The sequence below is a fragment of the Centruroides vittatus genome, unplaced genomic scaffold (assembly GCF_030686945.1).
Source record: "Centruroides vittatus isolate TY-2023 unplaced genomic scaffold, ASM3068694v2 contig_452, whole genome shotgun sequence".
Lineage (NCBI taxonomy): Eukaryota > Metazoa > Arthropoda > Arachnida > Scorpiones > Buthidae > Centruroides > Centruroides vittatus.
Window position 1 is genome coordinate 680579 of NW_027122248.1, and position 24199 is coordinate 704777.

Below are 24199 nucleotides of genomic sequence, written 5' to 3' on the forward strand. Positions count from 1 at the left end.
AAGCTCCTTGCTTATCGACCAATTAGCTTAACAACGTAGTCGTCGGAACGGAACTCGGTCATAAAGTGAGGAGTACCTGTATTATAATTGATTAATTAATTAATTATAAAAAACTTACACAAACAACATTTTCTGTAATAAAATTTATTAGACTGCAGGTTCACAAATAGAGAAAAAATATAATTTTAAAAAACTTAAAGCAGTCATTTATAGTCAAAAAATGTCCAAAATGTGTATATATATACACATTTACATATACAATATACATATAAAAATTATATATATATAATTTTTTTTTTCTTCTTAAATTGGGACTTTAGTTCCATTCTCACTGAAATTATATTCTATCAATTTAAAACGTTCTTCCCATTCTTCTTAATTGGCAATTTATTGCAAAAATATTGAAAAAAAATAATTAAATATTATTATTGATTTGTATTTTACATCTTGATTAAATCCTGTCTGTGTCCTATATTCTTATTTAATTTTCTTTAATATAATTTGAGATTTAAAAACATTAATCACATTAATCAAAGTTATTGTTTTCCACACTGGTCAAAATGTGTTTTAAAATTTAGAATCCTATCATCATTTCCCAGGAGATTCTGCTTCTCCCAAAAGTTATTTCATTTCTTTTAATTATTTTTTTGAAACTTTAGTTAATTTAAAATATTTAGGCACAGAATATATTTAAATTACATATACTGTAAATTCTTTAATTAAAAATTTAATAATAATGTTATATTGAAAATTATTTTTTTCAACAAATACTAACAAATAAAACACACTTTAATGCTCAATATAATAAAAAAATACAAAAAAAACTCAACACATATTTTTAATATAATAAAAAAGCTTCAATAAATTCTAATATTCATCAGCTTGTAAAAAGTTACTTGAGTTTAATATAGTTTTTATTTACAAAGTATTCAATTCTAAGCCAAAACTTATTGAGCTGCAATTTGACAAAATTGTAAACTTATAAATTCCCACTGCCATCCATCTGTCTGTCCTTTCTTAATCTCAAGAACAGAACAGTTAGATAGATGAAAGTCAAGCCAGATATGGAAAGCTTAGGAACAGGAGGCCCCAATTAACTATATTAACTTCTGATTTGCACTAGAAGTCATGTTATTTCAATTAAAAATTTTCCTAACACAAGTTAGATAGATCAGGGGTGGCCAACTTTTGTATACATAAGATCTACTTTTTATCTTAAAAATGCGTCGCGATCAACTTGTTGTCATAGGCATAGTGTAAGTGGGGAGGGGAGGTGTGAAATATATACTATGTTTATACACTGTGTTTCAGTACGTGGTGCACTGCTTATGAGTCGAGTCATAACTGCATGCATACTGTTGTGTTCGGTTACAAATATAATACATTAAGTCAAGACATCGCAAGCGATCGACCAAAATTGGCTTGGCGATCGACCGGTCGATCGCGATCGACTTGTTGGCCACCCCTGAGATAGATGACTGGCACAACTCTATTGCTAGCAGGAAAGTATGATGTACAGGGACAAGACACTACTAATTTGAAGTGGAAAGCATATAGCTTAAATTAAATTAATTAAAAATTAAAGCACAGCATTGTGACAATGTCACAATAAATAATTGCTCATGGCAAATAAAAGAAAATATAAGATCAAAATTTTACATAAAATTTTCATTAAATAAATAAAAATTATTGATTTTAAAACCCAATAATACAATATTTTGAACATACCAATAATGAGACCAAAGTTACCATTCCTTTCATTATGAGCCTAATTGCAAGCCAAAGACCAGTCCACTAACACTTAAAAAAATTAAAACATTCTTTAACAGAGTCTGAACAAACATAAAATTAGAGTATATATGCTTCTGAGTTCCCTCATCCTTAAATACACAGCCAATCCAAAAACATAACAGAATACTGTTGGACTACAGAACAGTCCTGGACGTATAACATTATACTGAACACAAGAGTTTTGGTCAATCTTAATACACTTTTGATACATTACCAACTTTTATTCAAGGTATTGTTATCCAAAATGTGTTTATTGGTTATCGTGATTCTTCTAATAAACTAACAAATCAATGAAATTTGCAAGTTTCACCTTAAACATTGCATCAATCACAACAACTATGCCTTTTGAATTAAACTGACTGACATTATGAGGAATTATCTAATTCCAACTACATATAAAAAATAATTTTGAAAATAATAATATTGTACTAAACAAATAAGCCCCTTGGGATCCTTATTTATTTATTCATTATGCATAATTACATAGAAAATATTTCCAGCAAATCTTTTACCTGTTCAATTGCAATATGAAGAAAAAAAAATGTTCAGTATGAGTGCATTAAAGAATTTTTCAACAAGACAGAAGGAATTTCCTATTTGAAAATCTGGCACATTACCCCCTATGCAACAGAACAGTATATATCCGTTGACTTATACCCTTCTAAGAATATCCTGCCACTTTCCCACAAGCATTTAAGAAGCATCCTCAGACATTTACTCTTACTACACACCTGTCAAATGCCAAATGCTTGCAACAACCAACAATTAAGCATAGCATATATTCCTACTGTATAAATAAATGGAGATGCATGCATAGAGTGAAATCATTGCTAACTTAAAACCAGTCATTTGTAGACTTACATATATTCCTCTTCAATTAATAAAGTTAAATTGTTTTATTTTGTGATTTATTCTTATAATTTTCATTAATTTCATTTTATTAATTTTATTGTAAATACAAATTATTAATTTGTAGAATATCATAATTATATTTCTGATTATTACAATGACAAAAGAATTTATAAAAAAAATTACCTGTTCTTCCAATATATACAACATTTTCATCTCCAACTGGACAAACTTTATCAGTGCCAGTCATTGATAAAGTATCAAGTTTATCACCAGAAAAGGGATCAATTGCAAACCAAGTATCAGTTTTTTTACCTGGAAAAGAAATTCCAAATTAAGTAAATAGCCAACATTTTTATTATATCAGACAATAACTATATATACATATATATATTGACATATAAATAAAATAAATACTCATATTCTTCTTAACAAAATTTGTATGTTAAAACCTATTTAAGCTATTTATAATTAATGTAAGAGCAATGTTTTAAAAGAAAGAAATGTGTATATAATCAATTTAGTTTAATATCTTTAAAATTTAAAAAAAGTAATTTTTATGTCATTTTCAGATCTAGAACATTTTTGTCTTATATTCAAAGACAAAAATTCTGTAAGTGTTTCCAAAGGAAAAAATCATTTATTTAATTATTGTTTTCAAAAATAAAATCATTAATTTTCCTTAAAAAATAAAATTGAACACTTAAAAAAAAAAAAAAAAAAGCTATCTAACAATCATAAATGAACAAAAGTCGTGTTTCAAACACATTAGTTAACATTCAGAACACGTCACAGTAATATATATAAACAAAATAATACATAAATTATTATTACACAACCAGTTTTGTTTCATTATCATTCAGTTTTACTTTTATTTATTTATTATTTTATATAAATGTTTTACATTATATATATTGATTTTCAGGTCAATTGAAGTATGGTACAGTACATATTTCAATTGACTTGAAAATCAATTGAATATTTTATTAGTAAATATTTTAGAAAATCAATAATTTGAATATCTGTTTATTTAGAAAAAGTAGAAACAGATCATGAATAAAAGATGTATATAAGAAAACAAAAACTAAGATTCTTGACTAATGAGAAATATAATTTACATAAGGAGAGAAAAGAAAAATAAATTAAATATGTAGAGAAAAGATGATATAATAAGATTCTCTATGAGCAAATAATATAAGAGGACATAAGAGCACTTATTCACTAGGATTTTATAGAAAGGTGTTACCGACAATTCTGCATTTCAAAAAAAATTTAAAACAAAAAAAAAAAAAAAAATTATTTAATGTTAAAATAATCAAAACTTTACATTAAAAATAAATTATTAAATTATTTTTATTAAAATTATGACAAACATGATAAATTAAAAAACAATCCAAACATCCAAACAAAGACCATTGATGTCAAACAAAGCATACACAATCTCAATCAAAATCAAAGGTAAAATACAAAAATGAATTCTTTTCATTTTAAAACAGTTTCAACAATAAAATGTTAAATTAACCAACATATATATGAAATAAAATTGCATATAATTTCCATGCTATATGCAAACTGCCTTTCTAAAAAATTTCTAATTACATAATATAAGTAATCAAAACTATAAACTTTCAACTATTTAACCTATAATTTTATATTTCAATATTAATTTTTATAATTATTATTTTGTGTAAAAGTAAAATTATTCCATTATCTATTTTAGTTTTAAATCCAAATGAACTATTAATAATAAAAATGTATATTTCCAATATCATCAAAGAATTAATGGTAATGAAATCTTATCATTACTTGACTCTTTATTTTCATTATTAAATTATATTTAATGATAAATTTTATTAAAATATTAACAAAAATTAAATTTCATATAATATTTATATTTTAATAACAAAGAAACAAATAGAATAATTTAAAAAAAACTAACTATAAGAAAAAATTAGGCAGATACAAGTAATTTAGAAATTTATAACCAGATAAAAAATAATTTTTTATCCCATGGAATTTTGCATCTTTTACACTGTAATAAAAAAAATTATAGAATCAAATTTAAATCATAATTATGGTATGTAAAAATCTTTCTCAGCTATATAATTGTACATGTCATAACATTTACGTTATACTTTTTCCACCATTAGCAATTATTTCTATAAGCATTGATATCCATGATAAAACTATTGAAAAATTCAAAGAAAATGATGTTTTAAATCTATCTTTAATTTTTAAAATTAACTATAACAATAGTTTTTAAAATTTTGAAACTACTTACCAGTATAAAGTATACCATCACTACCTCGAAATGGAGAAGCGGCTACTAATTCTGAAATTGTGAATGGCAGCTTCTTAAGTGAATCTCGCCCTTCTCCTGTTCCATAAATATATAATGATCCATCTTTTGGATCTGGTAAAAATGTTGGTCTGTAATATTTTCAAAATTTAATTTGTTATTTAATAATAATAATAATTTTATCTCATATAATCTTAATTGATAAATTTAATTTAAACTTTTAATTTACTTACTTTCATACGTAAAAGAATAATTTAAGCTTCTTAAATACAGTTAACAATAATTCACAAAAACAACAAAAGTGTAATTTGAAATTTCGAAAATGAATGAAAAAACTCCAATTATTCCTACTATTACTAAAATGAAAAAAATAAGTGAAGCGAGAGTATTCAAACAGAATAATCAAATACTTAATTTGAAATCATTTGTGTAATTTAATTATATTATATAATCTAGCAAATTTATATAATCCCCTTCTTATAATAGATGACATTCTTTTTTTTTATGAATTTTTTAGTCTATGATTTTGCATTGTAACGTTCACTATAAAAAGTAAAACTTTCCTATTTTAATAAGGAATTTCGTAATTTTTCTTTTCAGACTTCCTGGGGATAAAACTCTATTGTTTGATTTTTGTATGCATTTTTACAAACACAATTATACCTGTAAAGTTAGGGATGTCTGTATTAAACAATTTCTTTTACTTATTAGTTTGGATTAGCCAGACAACATTATTTATATAATTAATTATACATTTAAATTGAAGTCAGTGGAAAAGTGGTATAGTGACAAAGTTTTCTTTGTTAAGAATACAAAAAAGTATTAATTTAAAAATGAAATAATAAATGTCAGTAATTTATAAGTAAATTTATCTACTCATTTATTGAATTTAATAAAACTGATTTTTAAGCAATGTTAAACTTTATCACTAATATATACAATGTCACTTATACCACTTTTCTACTGAACCCTCAAATGTTCTTAGTATTGTCATAAATATTTTAAATCTTATCTAAAACACTTAACACAAAATATCAATTAAACTCACTCTTATTCTATTTTCATACTCTTTTTTAGTGATCAGAATTGCTTATTTCTGTATCTGTATTGATTTACATAATAAATTTTCATGATATTTACATTAATTAAAATTACAGCTGATAATGAAACATTTAATCTTATAAAATAAAATTTTTCAATTACCTTTTAGTTAAATTCACAGGTAAATGTAAAACAGGTGCTGAAAATTAAATGAATTATTAATGCATCTGTTTTATATCAATTTATTAATATTACTTATTTAATTAAGGAGAAAATGTTTAAATAAATACAATATTTGCTTACAAAGCATATTCAAATTAAATAAATTTTTCTCACGTTATCAAACGAGCATAGATTAAAAATAAATAATTAAATTGTTTAATTTCAGAAAAGTATATGAATAAAACTGATTATCATCTTAAACATACAAATACATTGCTGGATTAAGAAAAGCAAACATTTTTATTCATACAGAAATGCTTTTTGTTTTCTTGAAACAATCATTAGCTAAATATATTTTGCTTGTTAAGGCTACAAAAAAAATTAATTATTTTTGTTATATTTAAAATATTTTAAATGTAAAGAAAATTAAAATACAAGAATGCATTAATTTTTATGATAGAATATTTTTCATGGGATATTAATAGAGTTTGAATATTGGTATATTTTTAACCTGGTTTATTGTTATTCTTATAAAATTAATACCACCCATACACAGAATTTAACACAATGACACCAAAAATTTGGGTTTGCATTATAAGTAAGCCTTATATTGTATAAAATTTACATATTTTGCTAGAGTAAATAAGAAAGATGTGATAATCTTTTCTTGTGTAGTGCTCCAACACTATTTGTATTTTATTAGTTACTCTTTTATATTATTATTATCGTGTATCGGGTTTTGTTTTATACACCTTTTGTCGTAAATCGCGTTTTGGATGTCGCGCCAACATGTCGTGATTGGCTCGTAGCCAGTTACGTTGTGGATCACGTGATCTCAGGTAGAAAGGGGTATAAAAGGTGCCCTTCTACACGGGAGAAGGACTTTTTGTTTTCGGGTTTCTTCGGACAACGAGATTGAAGGTAAGAGCTACCGCCATCTTTTGAGAAGGGTGATGGTTTTTGAGCACGAAGAGAGACAGAGAAAAATCCATTTCCATTGGCGTCACGAAGACTAAGGGGGACAACTGTTGTGTTGTATTGTAATATAGACTAGGAAGTGTGTGTGTGTAGAGAGACTTATTTTCAATGAACGTGCGCTCAATTGAATATGATCTCCTGTGTAAATATTGTAATTGACTAGTATATAAGTAATTAGTGTGTTTTAGTTATAGAACTGTAGAATCTCTTTCTTACCATTATCCTTGTAACCTTATTGTAGCCCACTCAAGTGGGTACGTTTGATGCTTTCTAAAGGAATATATTAGTATTGTACAAAAAGGAATTGTGTGGTTCTTCCCCTTTTTTTTTGTTGGCCTTTTTCTCTTACCTCTTACCAACCCTGTATACTTCGGTAATCCCACAGATCTACACTTGTATGATTTTTATTGAATGCTAAACATAAATATTTATATTGAATTTGAAAGATGTGAAATTTAGAGTCATTATAAGTTTCACAACACCTTTCTTTCTTCTTTCTTAAATTTATGTTCTGATTTAAATTATAATTGACATTCTATTTTTGTTTAATCTGAAGAAGGCCATTTAAAAAAGCCGAAAACGTTAGTTACATTAAAGAAATTGCTAGAATAAAGAAAGAAAGGTGTTGTGAAACTTATACAAAGTTCTAGTTTACTACATAGAATTGAGAGTCATTATAAGTAATAATTCTAAAACTATGTTTTTATCATTAGAACTATTTTTAATCCAAGTTGTTTTAGTAAGGAAGAAATAACTTTCCTTGTTTATTTAGGAATTACCTATTAAATTATGTAATAAAATATTAACAATCTTAAAAAATTTAATAAATTTTAATTAGATTTACTTATTAAAATCTAATTAAGATCTTAAATTGCAAATATTTGTACAGTACATAGTAATTAAGCTATTTTTAAAATTAATCAACATTAAACATTGAAACAGTTTTACAGAAATTTCTCATTATTATTCTATTTGATCAATCATTTAAATGTTTAAAATTAAACCTGTAAGGCTTGTCGACTGTGTGTGATTGTCGGGACAATCAAGAGGTCGCGTGGGCACGAAATATTCACCGAGACATACTTACCATTCTTTTTACTGTGTAATTAATTATTAAAGGTTTTCTTACAAAAGTTTCTAATTCTCTGTTGATACAATTCTCAAGGAGAGAGTCCAGTAAAGTCCTAAATATTCCATAGAGTTGGTCTGCGGAATATTTTATGTTTATGGCCTGAAAAGAATAGTCTTTGTAGTAAGGATGAACCTTGAAGAGCACAAACAACTCCAGGAGAGAGAACATATCTTGGAAATAGATAAAAAAACACTAACAACAAATTTGCACAAAAGAACAAAATTTTGGAGCAAAGAACATCATGTCCATGAAACACACATTTTTATAGGTTTCTTTCCTCAATTCCGCATCCTGATTGATCTTCTCTCATCTCCCAGTGACAATTCAAAACCTTTTGGGGTGCAGGAAAGATCATTTTTGAAACTTAACCTGATTCCCATTCATTTAAAATTCCTTTGATATTCTCCTTGTAATTCAAACCTTTTGTTTTCGATTTTGATGAAAAGAACTTTTATTGTTTAAACTAGACTTTAAGTCTTGCTTTGTTTTCATTTTGAAAGGTGAGAGCTTAACTGTCTCGCCAGATTTTAATCTTTCAAAACATATAATTTATAATTTTGATTTCCATCTGGGATCTCACAAACCATTTCATCAATGCAATTTTGTTATTAATGCCAGACATAAGTTTTATACAGTATATCAAATATGCATATAATAAATCTTTAAATAATAAATTTATTTAACAATAAGGATACAGCCTTTAAAAGGAAAAAAACTTAAGTTAAAATCTCTGTTATTTCTGGATACTTGGGTCAACAAGCCTATTTAACTAATAACAAATTTTTCTGTATTAAAAGAAAAACTTCTTACATATATACACATCAAAATTTTTCTAGAAGAGAATAACAAACAGCAAAATCTCTTCCACAATCAACCTTGCATAATGTGGAACCCTCAACTAAATGGATCTCAGTTAATCAGGACTTTACTGTATATACTGATTTTATTCAAAGTTTAAAGATTTATTTTCTTGAATTATCATTAGAAATTTTAAGTACTTTGAAATGTTTTATTTATTCAGAAACAAGTTAACATATTTAATATATACAAGTATTACCAATTTAACAAAGGAAGTGCATTATGCTGAGGAGTATGTTAATTGGATTACTGTGCTAGACAGAGAAAAATGTTCTATTTTTACACTATCTGTTCATTATTTTTTTTAAATTTTAATCCCTATTTTTTCTTCTCTATAATTTTAATCTCTCTTTAATTTTTAATTTTGATATTTATTTGTTACACTAAAATAGTAATATCTTTAGTGCAATGTATTAGCAATATCTTTGATCAAAATATAAAACAAATTTTTATGAATCTTTTATGAATTATTAAAAATATTTGATAATTTAGAACAGACATATTACAATTACTTTTTTACAATAAAGAATCCTAATATTTTGCAATTCTCTTAGATAAAAATATGAAATTTTTTTTATGTATTTATCTATACTTATTGACTGCTAAACAATGTTTAAACTATACAAATGTGAATGCTTTTTTAAACATTTGAATCACCACAAAAGTCTCATTAGCAGACGATTTTCCCATTTATCTTTTAAACTTGCTTCAATACTTCATGCTTTGTTCATTAGTATGCATGTTAAATGATATAAAGTTTTCATTTAGCTCTTTAACCTCACATATAATAATCTCTCTATTTTCATATTAATTCATTTTAAAAATGTGTTATTTTGCTGCTTCAAAAGAAGTAATATCTAAAATATTAATGTAAATATATTGTTTGCATTTAATGTGTTTAACTAGCAAACTGCTTAATAAAAAGGATAATTATGTGAATGAACTGACTTAGAGGAGGCAATTATAATAAATATGTCTGTTACCTGGTGCTATTTTTAAAACTTTACCCTGTGTACCCTAAGATAGCCTTTTTTCCCCATACCAATTGTTGGTTTCATCAAGCTCATAAATGTTTCTCTTCAATATTCTATAATAAAACTGGTTATCACTTCACACCGACTTTATAATTATCATAAACTATACTCACATGTTCAGGCGTTACCACGTTGAATTGTTAAAATATAAAGATGTTCACCAGCACTTTCGGTAACACACAGTTACCATCTTCAGGTGAAATTGAATACTATCCGAGTTATAGCACTTCTTGAAAAACGGTGCGGCTAAATGGAACACCAAATTCAAAAAAATTCGTTAGCGCATGCGTGCAATATTCTGTTCCAATTCAAAACATTTTCGAACTGTATGAATTTTTTCAAATTTGGTGTTCCATTTAGCCGCACCGTTTTTCAAGAAGTGCTATAACTCGGATAGTATTCAATTTCACCTGAAGATGGTAACTGTAAGTTACCGAAAGTGCTCGTGAACATCTTTATATTTTAACAATTCAATGTGGAACGCCACAACACGTGAGTGTAGTTTATAATAATTCAATATTCTAAAACTTCTCAATTCTATCCCTTCAATAATTTTAAATAATAATTTCTTTGAATTTCTTTATCATTTAGAATTGTTTGAACAATTAAAACTGAATTTCTGTGTTATTTCACTAACCTTAAAACTTAAAGCTCACCTCCATTTTTTCTATAATTCAAAGTTCACTTATCAACTTTTGTTTGCACAGCTGGATAACCAGTGTGATAAAGGTATCAGTCTACCATTCTGGAAGACACAGGTTCTAATTCAGGTCAGTATGTGAGACAAATTGTATATAAAAAATTTGTAGTTTATCCCAGATGGTGAAAGATTCATCTTGACTTCCAAGTCCAGTCTCTCACCATCTGGCTGTCTCCATTTGTGAGCATAACAAAACCAACAATGGGTATGGTAAGAAAAGATCATCTTAGTGCCCACGGGGTACAAAGTTTTAAAAATAGCACCCAGGTAACAGACATATTTATTACACTTGCCTTCTCTGAATCAGTTAAACACATCAAATATAAACAAAATTTTTACATTTAAATTTCCACACATTTTTTTTGTTATACGTACATTAAATATATTAGTATTATAATTAAAAATATAATACATTACTATTTTTTGTTTACTTTCAGCTTAAATCTTTACTTTGTATGCTTGTATGCATTAATTCAATATAAAATTTGTTAAAATAAAACTTGGCTTAGTTCATTGCACATATAATATTAAAATGACAATAAAATACTTTAACTGTAATAAATAAAATTAAAAACTAATTTTTATGACCAAGAATGTATAGTTCTGAGAATTCCTCGGCCATGAAAAAAAAAATGTCTCAAGTCCCGAGAATAGAAAAATAGACTTAATTTAAACTCTAGAACAATAGAATGTTTTAATAAAGCATTCTATTAACAACAGGTTGTTGTTGTTCTAAATCAAACATGACAAGTACAATCTTCTTGAGAATGAACTGTTTGATTCAAAGTACACAAATATGTCTTCATGCATATTATAAAAAAGTTTTGTTTATGCACACCGTAATTGGTTCGGAGTATGTGATTAACTATATCTTGGTGTGGCAAGTGGTTGTTTAATTTTTGCTCTGTTAAAGCATTCCACTAATTATATCACTATAATATTTCTAACAACAATAGCAATTGTCTTATCCATATTATATCTTACTAACTTTAAAAGGTAAAGAAGAAATTGTAAACATTAAAGAAAAGAAGAAATTGTAAAGAAAGAAAAAGGTAAAGAAGAAATTGTAAACATTTTTCACCTATTCAAGTTTAATTTTTATAATGAAAATAACTAAAATGCTATATAATAACCCTTGAAATCCCCATTTTCTTTCCAAATTGTAATAATGCAAATAGCTATTTGCAATACTTCAAATAAACTAGATTAGGTTCTTCTATATATACTAATAGAAAATTATATTTCTAAAAAGTTTAATGTCTATAACAATTGCATTGTTTCTATGATTTCAATTGCAAACTAATTCTGCCAAAATACTGTATTCCTTGATTAAATTCCGAGTTGAAAAGCATGGAAAATACATTATTGAAGTTCATATAACTGAATAGAGCCATTTTGATTGTGTCATGTTTTGATCAGTGCTATTTTTGATAATTTTAACTTAAAATCAAAACTTATTCTAATAAAAATATGACAAAGGATCAAAATGATTATATTAGAGTTGCAAGCCACATACCCTCCTGTAAAACAATACCTCCATATTAGATGCCATGAACTGACATTAATTGGGAGAGGGTTTTATTTTGTTATTTCTGAAGAGGAATGTCTGCAGTCATAAATGCTTAGCACAAATCTTCATAATACTCATTCTGTATACTGCTACTTGTACATGGGATCAGCACCAGGGCTGTCAATGTAAAACTGAGACTATTTCCCTGGATCCAGAGAAAACTTAGGGGTCCATAGTTCCTATACATATAAATTAATGTAATTTTTACTAACTAAAAATAAAAGCTTTAAAACTATTTTTTTGTAAAATAAGAAACATTCAACATATTTCATTTATTCTAAACACAATGGCAAAAACAGCCTGCTAAAAGATAAGAGACCTGCTCTACCCTAGACCTCATACAAGCTGTCAACAGCCCTGGTCAGCATAGACTGCTTCAATCTTTTAGAATCAGCATCTGCTAATGTCAGTTGAGAAATATGTATTTCTACATTACCAAAAGTGTATTATACTTTTATATAACTCTGTTAATATTTGATGAATTATTGTGTCATTTGTACAATACTGTACTTCATTAAATGTGAAATTCAATTCCAATGATTTACTGTTAAATTTCAAGACTTGTATTCTTCTAAACTTTTATCCCATAAAAGAAGTCTTTCTTGAACTAAATTTATTAATAATTCAACATTCATTTCAATCAAAAGAAAATTTCAGTTAATGTATCTCACCAGATGTGCAATATAGTAATCATAATTTGTGAGAAAATGGACATACATAAAAATCTTGATCATATATGACTAAAAAAAATGTATAAGGCTCCTGTAATACAAAACTTGCCATGTACAGCATTTCACTGTGACCAAATCATGTGAAAGGCCCATAGAAATCATCTTACAACAGTGACATGCTGTTCATGGAAGCTGTGGAAGCACCACTTCCCTTGTATTTTCTAAAATATAAATACATATTGTATGATTATTTTCATATTTTAACATACTTTGAATTACTTAAAATTAATATTTTATTATAACTGCATTATTTTATTATAAATTTATATACATGTGAAAAATAATAATGATTGCAATGATAAGATTCGAATATAAATTCATATATATGCATATTCCCAATGGAAGAGCTGTATTGTTGAATATGGGCTAGCTTCCACAGTAAAAATATCTGAATCGTGTAAAGCAGGTATTACAGGCATTCGCATGTGAGGTTAATGCTCTGTAAAGAGCATTAACCTCACACAGTTAGCTCATGGATGCTACACACCAAAATATCGTATAATGCTTCCAATGATTCTATCCATTAGCCACTCATAGGAAGCTATTAGATGTTAATAATAGCTATTTTACTAAGTGGATTGTTTTAAGATTTAAAAAGTAAAGAATATTTTATTTTATTCTTATGTACATTTCTTTACAAAGCTATATTTAATTATAATTATATTGACAGATTTTCAGGCAAAAAATCTTTAGAATTTTTATCACTTTTAGATGTTAATAATTTTAAATATTATATCAATACAAAACAATTTTCTGAAGTGAGTTTTAATTCTTTAAATTAAGTAAATTTTATGGAGAATTTTTTGATTTATCTAAATTATGTAGTGAATTGCAATATTTATATTCATGTCCAGATTATATTGGCAAGTCACTCTTAGACATAAAACATATTATAATTAATGACGATCTAAACAAAGATGTTCTAAAAGAATTATATGATTTAATATCATTAATTTTTATGGTACCATTTATGAGTGCATCTGTTGAGTGCAGATTTTCAACCATAAAGCAAATTCATACATTTGAAAAAAACACTCAGTCAGAGGAAAGATTGTCATCACTAGCATTGCTTTCGATAGAAAAAGAGCTTTTAAATACTTTGATGGAATCAACAACAAGAGATTTTTATGATAAAGTAATTTTAACAACTTTGCAGAAAAAATTGCCAAATAGCGTTAGTTTATAAAAAATAATAAAAATATAATACAGAATTGTTTCACCAAGATATACAGATATAAAACATAGGGACAACTATTTTTAACTCCACTTTAATACCAATAAATATTAAAATTAAACACATCACTTATAGAAGTCCAAATTACTTGGTATTTAATAATTATTAGTAGCAGTAATGTAACCTGATTTAATCTGGTAATTGTTTGAATTTAATATAATAATCATCAAGCTATATGATGTTTATATATGTATAGAACTCCTATCAAAAAAGTATCTATATAATTGAGGTAATTATTATTGCCTTATTGTCCTTATTTCAATTCTTAACACATTTGTCAACTTAGACATTAATTATTAATAGGACTGTTAAACACCAGTTTAACAGTCCTATTAATAATTATTGTCTAAGTTGACAAATGTGTTAAGAAATATAATTGAGGTGTTTAAAACTTAGTAATATCTACTGTAAATCATATTTACAGATAGAATCAATAAACATTCATCAACAACAAATGTCTACTAACTATATCAATGAATTATTTACAAAACACTACTGCTACTACTACAAGAAAAAAAAATGTATAAGATTATACCTTCTTTCAAAGTCCATTTGACTTCTCCGGTATATTTATTAACAGCATGTAAAGAACCATCTAATGTAGAAATCAAAATAGGAGGTTCCAAAACAGCTAATTTATTAGATGGCTGTAAAAAAATGTAATTAATTAATTATTCATATAATGTGAATTATCAATTTTATTTGGTTACTATTGGGACCTTGAATAAGTTCTCGCTGTTTTTTCATAAAAATTAATGCTTTATTTAAAAAAAGTCATACAAAACATGTTACTGAAAGTATTGTCCATCACTAGCCACTACTTTCTCCCATCGTTCTGGCAGCATTTGAATTCCACGTCGGAAAAATGATACGTCTTTTGAGGCTATATAAGAATCAACCCAATTTTTGGCATCTTCATAAGAATGGAAGTGCTGCTCAGCCAGGCCATGTGTCATCGATCGGAACAAGTGATAATCGGAAGGGGCAATGTCTGGTGAATACGGCGGGTGGGGTAGGATTTCCCATTTAAGTGTTTCCAAGTAGGTTTTCACCGGTTGTGCAACATGTGGCCGAGCATTGTCATGTTGCAAAATCACTTTGTCATGTCTCTGCTCGTACAATGGCCGTTTTTCTTTTAATGCTTGGCTCAAACACATCAATTGTAGTCGATAGCGATCTCCTGTGATGGTTTCATTCGGTTTGAGCAGCTCATAATAAACTACACCTAGCTGATCCCACCAAATGCAGAGCAGAAGCTTTGAGCCATGGATATTCGGCTTTGCCGATGATGTTGATGCATGGCCAGGCTTACCCCATGATTTTCTACGCTTAGGATTATCGTAGTGAATCCACTTTTCATCCCCAGTCACGATACGATGCAGAAAACCTTTCCTTTTCTGCCGTTGAAGCAGCTGTTCACATGTGAAAAGACGCCGTTCGACGTCTCTCGGCTTCAACTCGTACGGCACCCAATGTCCTTGCTTTTGAATCATTCCTAATCCTTTCAAACGTTTTGAAACTGTTGTATGATCAACTCCTAATGATTCTGCAAGTTCAGCTCGCGTCTGACATGAGTCTTCATGAAGTAATGCCTCCAATTCCTCGTCTTCAAACTTTTTCGGTGCGCCAGAACGTTTTTTATCTTCAATGTCAAAATCATTATTTTTGAAGCGTCTAAACCAATCTCTGCATGTTGTTTCCGACAGAGCATGGTCACCGTAAGTCTCAACAAGAATTCTGTATGCTTCAGCTGCAGATTTTTTTTGAATAAAATAGTGCAATAAAATTCCCCGCAAATACTCTTTTTTTGGCACAAAATGCGACATTTTTAACACCACGAGAAAAAAGTTGTTAACACTTCGGCGAAAGGACATATACTGATTTTCAAGGTCGCTTATTGTACTTCCTTACAGATGCGTCACCATCTAAAAATACACGCACACAGTTCTAGTAACGCCCCCTGCTGTAAAACAGCGAGAACTTATTCAAGGTCCCAATATTTACGGTATCATTTTAATATTAAATTAATATAAATAAATGAAACGTTATGATCGTAAAGTCTCTCCACAGTGGGCTACACCTACATGGCTTGGTCAAGTGGCGATGTCATAATTTTAACTTTTTCAATATGCGCCATTATTGCTTTTTTCCTGAAACTCCTCCCATTTCCCCACTCACTGCAGAGAAACTTTAAGATTGCACTATATAAAAGTTTGATTAAGATAATATTTTTAGCTGTAACTTGGTGTCTATTGCAATATAATGATATAATTAATTAGAAATTTAGTATATTATTTCAATTTTTCAGAATTTTGAAATTTAAAAGTTTTTAAACTTTTAAAGATATTTCAGTTAATATTTTATTCAAACAGAAATTGCATAGAATATATTTCTAGAGAAAATTAATTTATATACAGAAATGATTCCATAATAAAATTAATTTAATACCGATAAATGTTAGCATAAAACATGTATTTAACTAAACTTATCTTACAAGTTAATTTTATCTGTGTATTTAGTATATACAAAATTCTTTTTGTTAAACATTATAAAATTATTCATTTACAGTTTCAATTTGAAGTTTCAAATTAATAAAATTTATAATAGATTATTCAAATAGGGAATTAAATAAGAAAAAATGGGAATTATTATTCTTTTTTATTAAAAAGAAGTAATGTTCAATAATTATCCTTTCCTGTAAAATTTTTACAAATCATTGACAATAATATGTTAGCGTAAAGAATGACTTAATATTACATTTAATTCTTTAATTTCGGTTTGGAAGAAGGAAGTTTCATAGTCTAATAAATCCTTTGAAGAAATCATTGATTAAATTGTTATTTTTATACACCTGTATATTTAATGAATGATCTAGATATGTTTAAATGAATATTTGATTAAGATAAAATATTGGCATTTACTAATCCTAATAATTAAGCAATTTCTAACTTATATGTAATCCTATTATCTTTTGATTTATTCATCATCTTTCTTATTTTTTTTAATATCATTTAAAATATAAATAACTTCTCTACCTTCATTTTTTAAGATTAATTTTTAAACATTAATATAATTTTTTTAATAATTTAAGTTACTAATCTTTAAAACTTAAGATATAATAATAAAACATAAATGTATAATTTTCTATTATACATTTAAAAAAATAAAAACATGAACATTATAATTCAAACATAAATTATATAGAATATATTTTCACAGAAAATTAATTTATTTATATACAGAAATGATCCTATAATAAAATTAAATACTGATAAATGTTAGCATAAAACACCTGTTTAACTAAACTTATCTTACAAGTTAATTTTATCTGTGTATTTAGCATAGACAAAATTTTTTTTTAGTTAAACATTATAATAAAATTATTTATTCAGAAATTCTAAATTTTTTGAAGATACTTTTAAAAAATCTTAATTATATCATAAATACAAATTTTAAACTTACACGGCAACACCAAAACTAATAATAAAACGCAATAAAATTTTATTTATAAATTATAATATTAAAGTAAAGATAAAGATCCAAATAAATTATTATTAGTTAAGAAATTAATTTATATTAAATATTACAAAAATCTAAATTTTCAATAAAGTAAATATTTATAATCTAATCATGAAGATTATGTTTAATACATAAAAAATTTATTTATTCTAATTAATTTTTAATTTATGTAGTATTTTACAGATTATTTTGATTAATTGATAAGAATTCACACACAGTTTTAGACATGATTCCAAAATAAATATTGCTGAGTACTCAAATAATTATAAAAATCATCTGAGCTAAATAACAGAACAAATCGGAGTGTATTTGGTAAACTGATGTTTTAACAAATCAATTTTCGAAAAATATTACAAGAGTAATTAAATTCACAAGCCATAAAGCAATAGCAGATATTAATTAATGTATATTAAATCAGCTGTCAAAGTTAACAGTGGATTCTACCTAAGGAAATGCTTTGACATTTGATGAAATCATCTCTAAACTCCCTAAACTAACACTGTTATCCAGACTGTTGATTAACAACATATTCTTTTTTCATTTTCTGGCAACTGTCTTTCTATATTTTTAATACAATAATATTTTATTTGTAAAAACTCAGCCAACAAGAATAACAAATTCATTTAACATCCATTTTAATTTATATCTTGTGAAAAACTCATTTATAATGAATACATTTAAATTTATATATTAATTTTTTGACAAATAATCAAAGTTGAAATTAACTATAATAAAAAATGTTATATTAATATTAATAAAAAAAATTTAAATCAAATTGTTTCTTCTTTATAAAATATGAATTAAATAAATGAAAAAAGAAAATAGATTTCATATAAAATGAATAATGAAATTTGTTTTCATTCCTTTATTTATATATATATGATCTGAATAAAACAATCAATCAATTATTCAGTCAAAATTATCTCTAATTAAAATTTTGTTGTTGGTGTATTTGCTTATGATATCGGGTTTCGTTTGATGTATGTTTGTAATTGAAATTTTATCCATTATTCGATATTAAATGAATTAAGTAATTGTTAGTTAATTTTTGTTTATTTTAAGAAGTTGAATCAAATTATATTCAGAACTTACAGATGTGACCTAATAAATTATCATGATTACACAGGAAATAGAATTTATTGTCTTTTACCACCTGTTTTGATGAATAAAAACAATTATATATTATGTAAATGTAAGCCTACTTAATACAATGCAAAATTTAAATTCAGTTTTATCACCAAAATACAAAATATATTTAATGAAAATATATATTTCCATATAATATTATATGGAAATGTTAAATGTGAATTTTAAATTAAACCATTTATTTATAAAAAGAACTTAATTTCCGAAATAATAGCATGAACTGATGAACAACATATTACAAAGGATGTCATCATTCACTTTTAAATTAACAATAAACAATAATAATAAACATTTTTTAAGAATATAAATCTTTGTTTTTAAAACTGTTTTACATATACAATATATAATAGTTAATTGAACTAATATATAATCCAAAGTTAAAAGTTAATAGGTTAGTAATATAATTGAAAAAATATCATTCATTAAAATCTTTCAATTAAAATTTGAGACAACTATACACAAAAGAAATCTAAACTCTAGCTAGCTATTTTTCTTATTTTATAAAGACTTGTATTGAACTATCAAATAATCATATGTATTATCAGTGATTTAAAAATGACAATAAAGGAATTAAATATTTATAAGCATATCTAATGAGTTTCAACACAAGATATTGATGGTTACACTAAATACAGTATATGAACAGCAATGTGCAGACAAAATTTGGCATCTAAGAAAAATAAATAAATAACTTCTTTAAGTGTATAAAGTCTCAAGTTATTTTTACAGAACTATATGCAATTCTTATTGATTTAATAAATGAAATAAAAAAAGTATTGACACCATTCATTGCCATCTATGAATGGTGTGGCTCGGACCATATTGCCATACTCTCAATATGCCATTGTATATGGATGTTTTATTTCTAACAGTTTCACAGAAAAGATTTTTAATTAGAATCAGTTGACAAACTATAAAATTCTTATAAAAAGCTTTCTGATTACCAATTGTCCACAGTTTTAATAAAGCTATCATAATTACAATTTAAATTTTTAAGATTTTCATTTATGATTTATATACTGTATTATAATTGTTAATAAATATATTCTTAAAATACTATAAATAAATAAAGAACATTTCAATTGAATTTGAAAATAATATTTTTGATTAATTATTGTATTTTTAATAATTCAAAAGTTTTTTTATTGATACATATTAAATTAAAATCCTATTTATTCTAAATGTTTAGTTAAAAATAAAAAATTTTAATATCTTTCTTATCTGCACACAAAATGTAAAATATTTTATTAATTAGAAGTTAAAATGGAATTTCAATAATTGGATTTTGGATTAAATCGGCTTAACAAAATATGATTTGTCATAGTTTTAAAAATATTAAAAATAATGTTTCCAGTTTATATATATATTACTTTTTATAGATGTGTATCACATTTTTGAAAATATTGAAAACTGAAATGTTTAATTTAGATTGATTAGTTTAAAGAATATTAATGCTACTAAATTTTGGAGTATGAAACTCAAGAGGTAGAGAGATAGAGTTGGGCATGTGTTGTATCTCGTGTGGAGTTGGACTTAAATGAAAATTTTACTCATTATTGCCATTTACAATATTTTTAAAAATTCATCTTATCCACAAAATTAAGCCTTTTTTAAATCTTTTTATAATAATTAATATAAAAGTTATTTTTTAATAACATCTCATAACAGATGACACCATACATAATTTTAACTTTGAGCTAATGTCAGTGTTTCGTTTTTAAATTTAAATACTTTTTTATATGGAATTTTTCTATCATACTTCAACAAAATTACTCCTTTAAGCTTTTTACTAAATGTAAAGAATAAATGACTTTATTCTTCACTTTTAGTGAACAAAATGAAACTTTGGAGTATAATAATACTTGATTGTTAAGGAAAATAATTTAAACAATTTTAATTATTATCTGAAATAAAAAATTAATTTTGTTATTAAATGTTAGTCTTTTTAAGAATTGGAATTTCTTTTCATTTCAATACTGTTTCTGATTACTGAAAAATGCCCTAATTCTTGATATCAATTCCAATTAAATATCCCATTGCTAATTTTAATATATTCTTTCAATTAGATGAAAATACCTATATTAAGAAAAACTGTTACACAATTAAGATTAGGAATAAGTGCCTTGGCTAAGACAGAAGACTTAAAATCATTTATTTATCGTATCATATAAATTAAACATTCCTTCATTTATTGATACTAAAATTAAATAGGCCTATATCAAGTATTTTAAAAATATACTTAAAATATCAAACAATATGCTCTTTTTAACTTCTAAGACCTATTAATTTCATTGCTTAAGTTCACATTTGAAAATGTTTTTAGGGGCTAGAAATAATTTATTTATAAATAATTTTATTTTATTTTTTTTATATACATTTTTGTTTATGCCTATTAGTAATTTGTTCTGAATTTGAATTAATGTGTTAGAAATACACTGTTTTATTTCATTTAAAAACATTAATTATCCATTCAGTTTTGCATTTAGATGTGTTTGATTTTGTTTTGAAGTGATCTGAAGATGGGTTGATTGTATCAAAAAATCTTATAATCCCTTTCCTGATTGTATCCTGTAAATCAAAGAAATGATTATTGGCTCCTAGAAATCCTTCCAAAATTTTTGTCTTTGAATACAAAGACACAAACAGAAGACTTTATACATAACATATAGTAAATTTGGAAAATGGAATAGAAAAAAAAATCTTCATGAACACAGCAAAGTTAATAAATTAGTGAAAGTGTTAAGTGTATATGTAAAAATATATATTCTTAATTATCCAATAACATGCAACAAACCTTAAACACTCTTCCACCAGGAAAATATCTTTTAACTTTTACAATAGCAAACACTTCGACCCTCTTCAGAGACCTGCATCAGGCTTATACAGAAGGAATGTAAACACAAACTAAGAATTCCAAATTTAAATTGTTTTTGAGATTGTTCTTGAATACTCAATTTGCATTTATGCTTCTGTGTAATCCTGCTGCAGACCTTTGAAGAGGTCTGATTTGCTATTGTGAAAATTAAAAGACATTTTCCTGCACGAAGTGTGTTTAAGGTTCAATGCATGTCATTGAATGAAAAAAATTCCAGCTCTCAAAATATGTCTTGAGTTATTCTTAATTAATTCCCAATATTAAGATTTAGATAACATTAAATTTGATTAAATCGCTCTCTAATCCTTATTTTGATAAATCACACCTAATATTACTTGTTTCTGCACTAAGTATTATTATTTTTTTTAAAAAGAAGGTTAATGTGTACCTAGGTAGTCCAAGATGGCAGCTCATCTCTGAAACGGTGGGGACGCATGTACTAATATAACCCAGTGGCGTAGCCTGGGTGTCAGCCGCCCAGGGCAAAAGAAAATTTCGCCGCCCCCTTATTTAAGTATCTCAATATAAAAGACTAAAATATACAGTAATTCTAAAGAACTTTTCAGCAAGAACAATCATCATTATTGTGTATTGTACAGGTTCAAATTTTTACAAGATATTATTATTATTTATTGTGAAATTTTGCCGCTCCCTAAAAATGCCGCCCGGGGCGGGCCGCCCCTGCTGCCCCCACTACGCTACGCCACTGACCTAACCTAACCTAACCTATTCTAATAAATTACTATAATTATTGCCAACCAAATTATTAGAATAGGGGTAATTTATTAGAATAGGTTAGGTTAGGTTAGTATGTGCATCCCCACTGTTTCAGAGACGAGCTGCCAGCTTGGACTACCTAGGTACACGTTAACCTAAATTGGAAAATAAGTTTTGTAAGTATAGTTTTACTTTTTTCTCACAAACATGACAGTTTGTTTATGAATTTAATTATCTGTTTTATTAAAAATAAAATAAATAATTATATCAGATAAGTTTTAAATTCTTCAGGTGACTCATTAGTTTTGAAAAAACTTACACCCTTTTTTCTTTTCACAACACTTTAACTTACTTTCACATTTTAAACATGTAATGAAATTATGGTAAATAATGGCTTATAGTCAATAAAATTAGTACAAATGTTATAGAGTAAAATAAATGCATAAAAACATGAAACAAATTGATAAACATATTACAAAAGATGTCATCATCCATTTTTAAATTAACAATAAACAGTTAACAATACACATTTAAGTAAAATCTTCCTTATGTTTTAATTATATAAAATATATAATATACATTTAATTGAAAGGATATATTTAGTAATAATCTAGAGTTAACTCTGAAAATGTATTCATACCTCACTTGTTTTGGTCCAACATGTGCGTATTATAAACACAAAAAATATAAATATATGGGCTTTCAACATCATTTTTTTCATTTTCATTCGATTTAGTTATATTATATTATATTAAAAGCATTAAATTACGTATTGATCAGTGCAGATAAGATTCTATACATCCTGCAACTACACTCAATGCCATTTTAAAACATGAAATACGAATCGACCAATCACAAGCCGCAAACTTTCAAATTAATTAATCAATTTTTTTTTTTCATTCCGAAAATGACGAAAGGAAATATTTATATAAAATCATTAATGAAATTCATTTTTAAATTTTTATATAATATTTATAAGACTTTATTCGCATAACATTTTTCCGGGCGATCCGTATATAAAGTGCTATAAACAGAAATCATAGGACTACTTACCGACTGTGCCCCGTTCGAGACTCCATTGCTTAAGGTTGTTTTCGTCGCGGGGCGGCACATTAGACGGCGGATGCATGCGAAGCATGTCACGTGACATTTCTCGATGCTAACCAGTCACGTGACTATTCTCTCGCCTCGCATCCTGAAAACATTCTTCTCGCAGAAGAATTTTCTGAACTTTGGAGATATCGTTAATAGAAATATTAAAACATTATTCCATTTTAAACATGGATTAAAATCAACATATAACAACGTATGATAATTCGATAAACAATTAATAATTCTACTCTGCTTTAAAATGGTCTAATGTCTTTCCTGTCTTAAGCAAAATTGAGTTATACTGTATTTATTTACATCAAGACAATTAGGGTTTCTCAAACGGGATCCCGGGATTCCCGTTGTTTTTTAAACCCGGGAAATTCCGCAATTTCTTAAAAATTCACTTTTTCCTTATTTTGTATTAAGGTTGAGGAAATTTTGCAAATAGAAAGTATAATAAACTGTCGGAAT

General features: G+C 26.2%; 1 protein-coding gene across 1 annotated transcript in view; it reads right to left on the bottom strand.

The window, feature by feature from the left end:
• Ire1 (serine/threonine-protein kinase/endoribonuclease Ire1) overlaps nucleotides 1-23506 on the bottom strand; it is a 50393-nt gene extending 26887 nt beyond the window's left edge. The window contains exons 1-5 of the mRNA XM_067272610.1: nucleotides 23277-23506; nucleotides 14915-15026; nucleotides 6143-6179; nucleotides 4922-5070; nucleotides 2827-2955 (exon numbers count right to left, since the gene is read on the bottom strand). Coding sequence (XP_067128711.1) covers nucleotides 2827-2955; nucleotides 4922-5070; nucleotides 6143-6179; nucleotides 14915-15026; nucleotides 23277-23363 — 514 coding nt within the window. The 5' untranslated portion in view covers nucleotides 23364-23506. The remainder of the gene's footprint in view (nucleotides 1-2826; nucleotides 2956-4921; nucleotides 5071-6142; nucleotides 6180-14914; nucleotides 15027-23276) is intronic.
• Nucleotides 23507-24199: the final 693 nt, after the last annotated feature.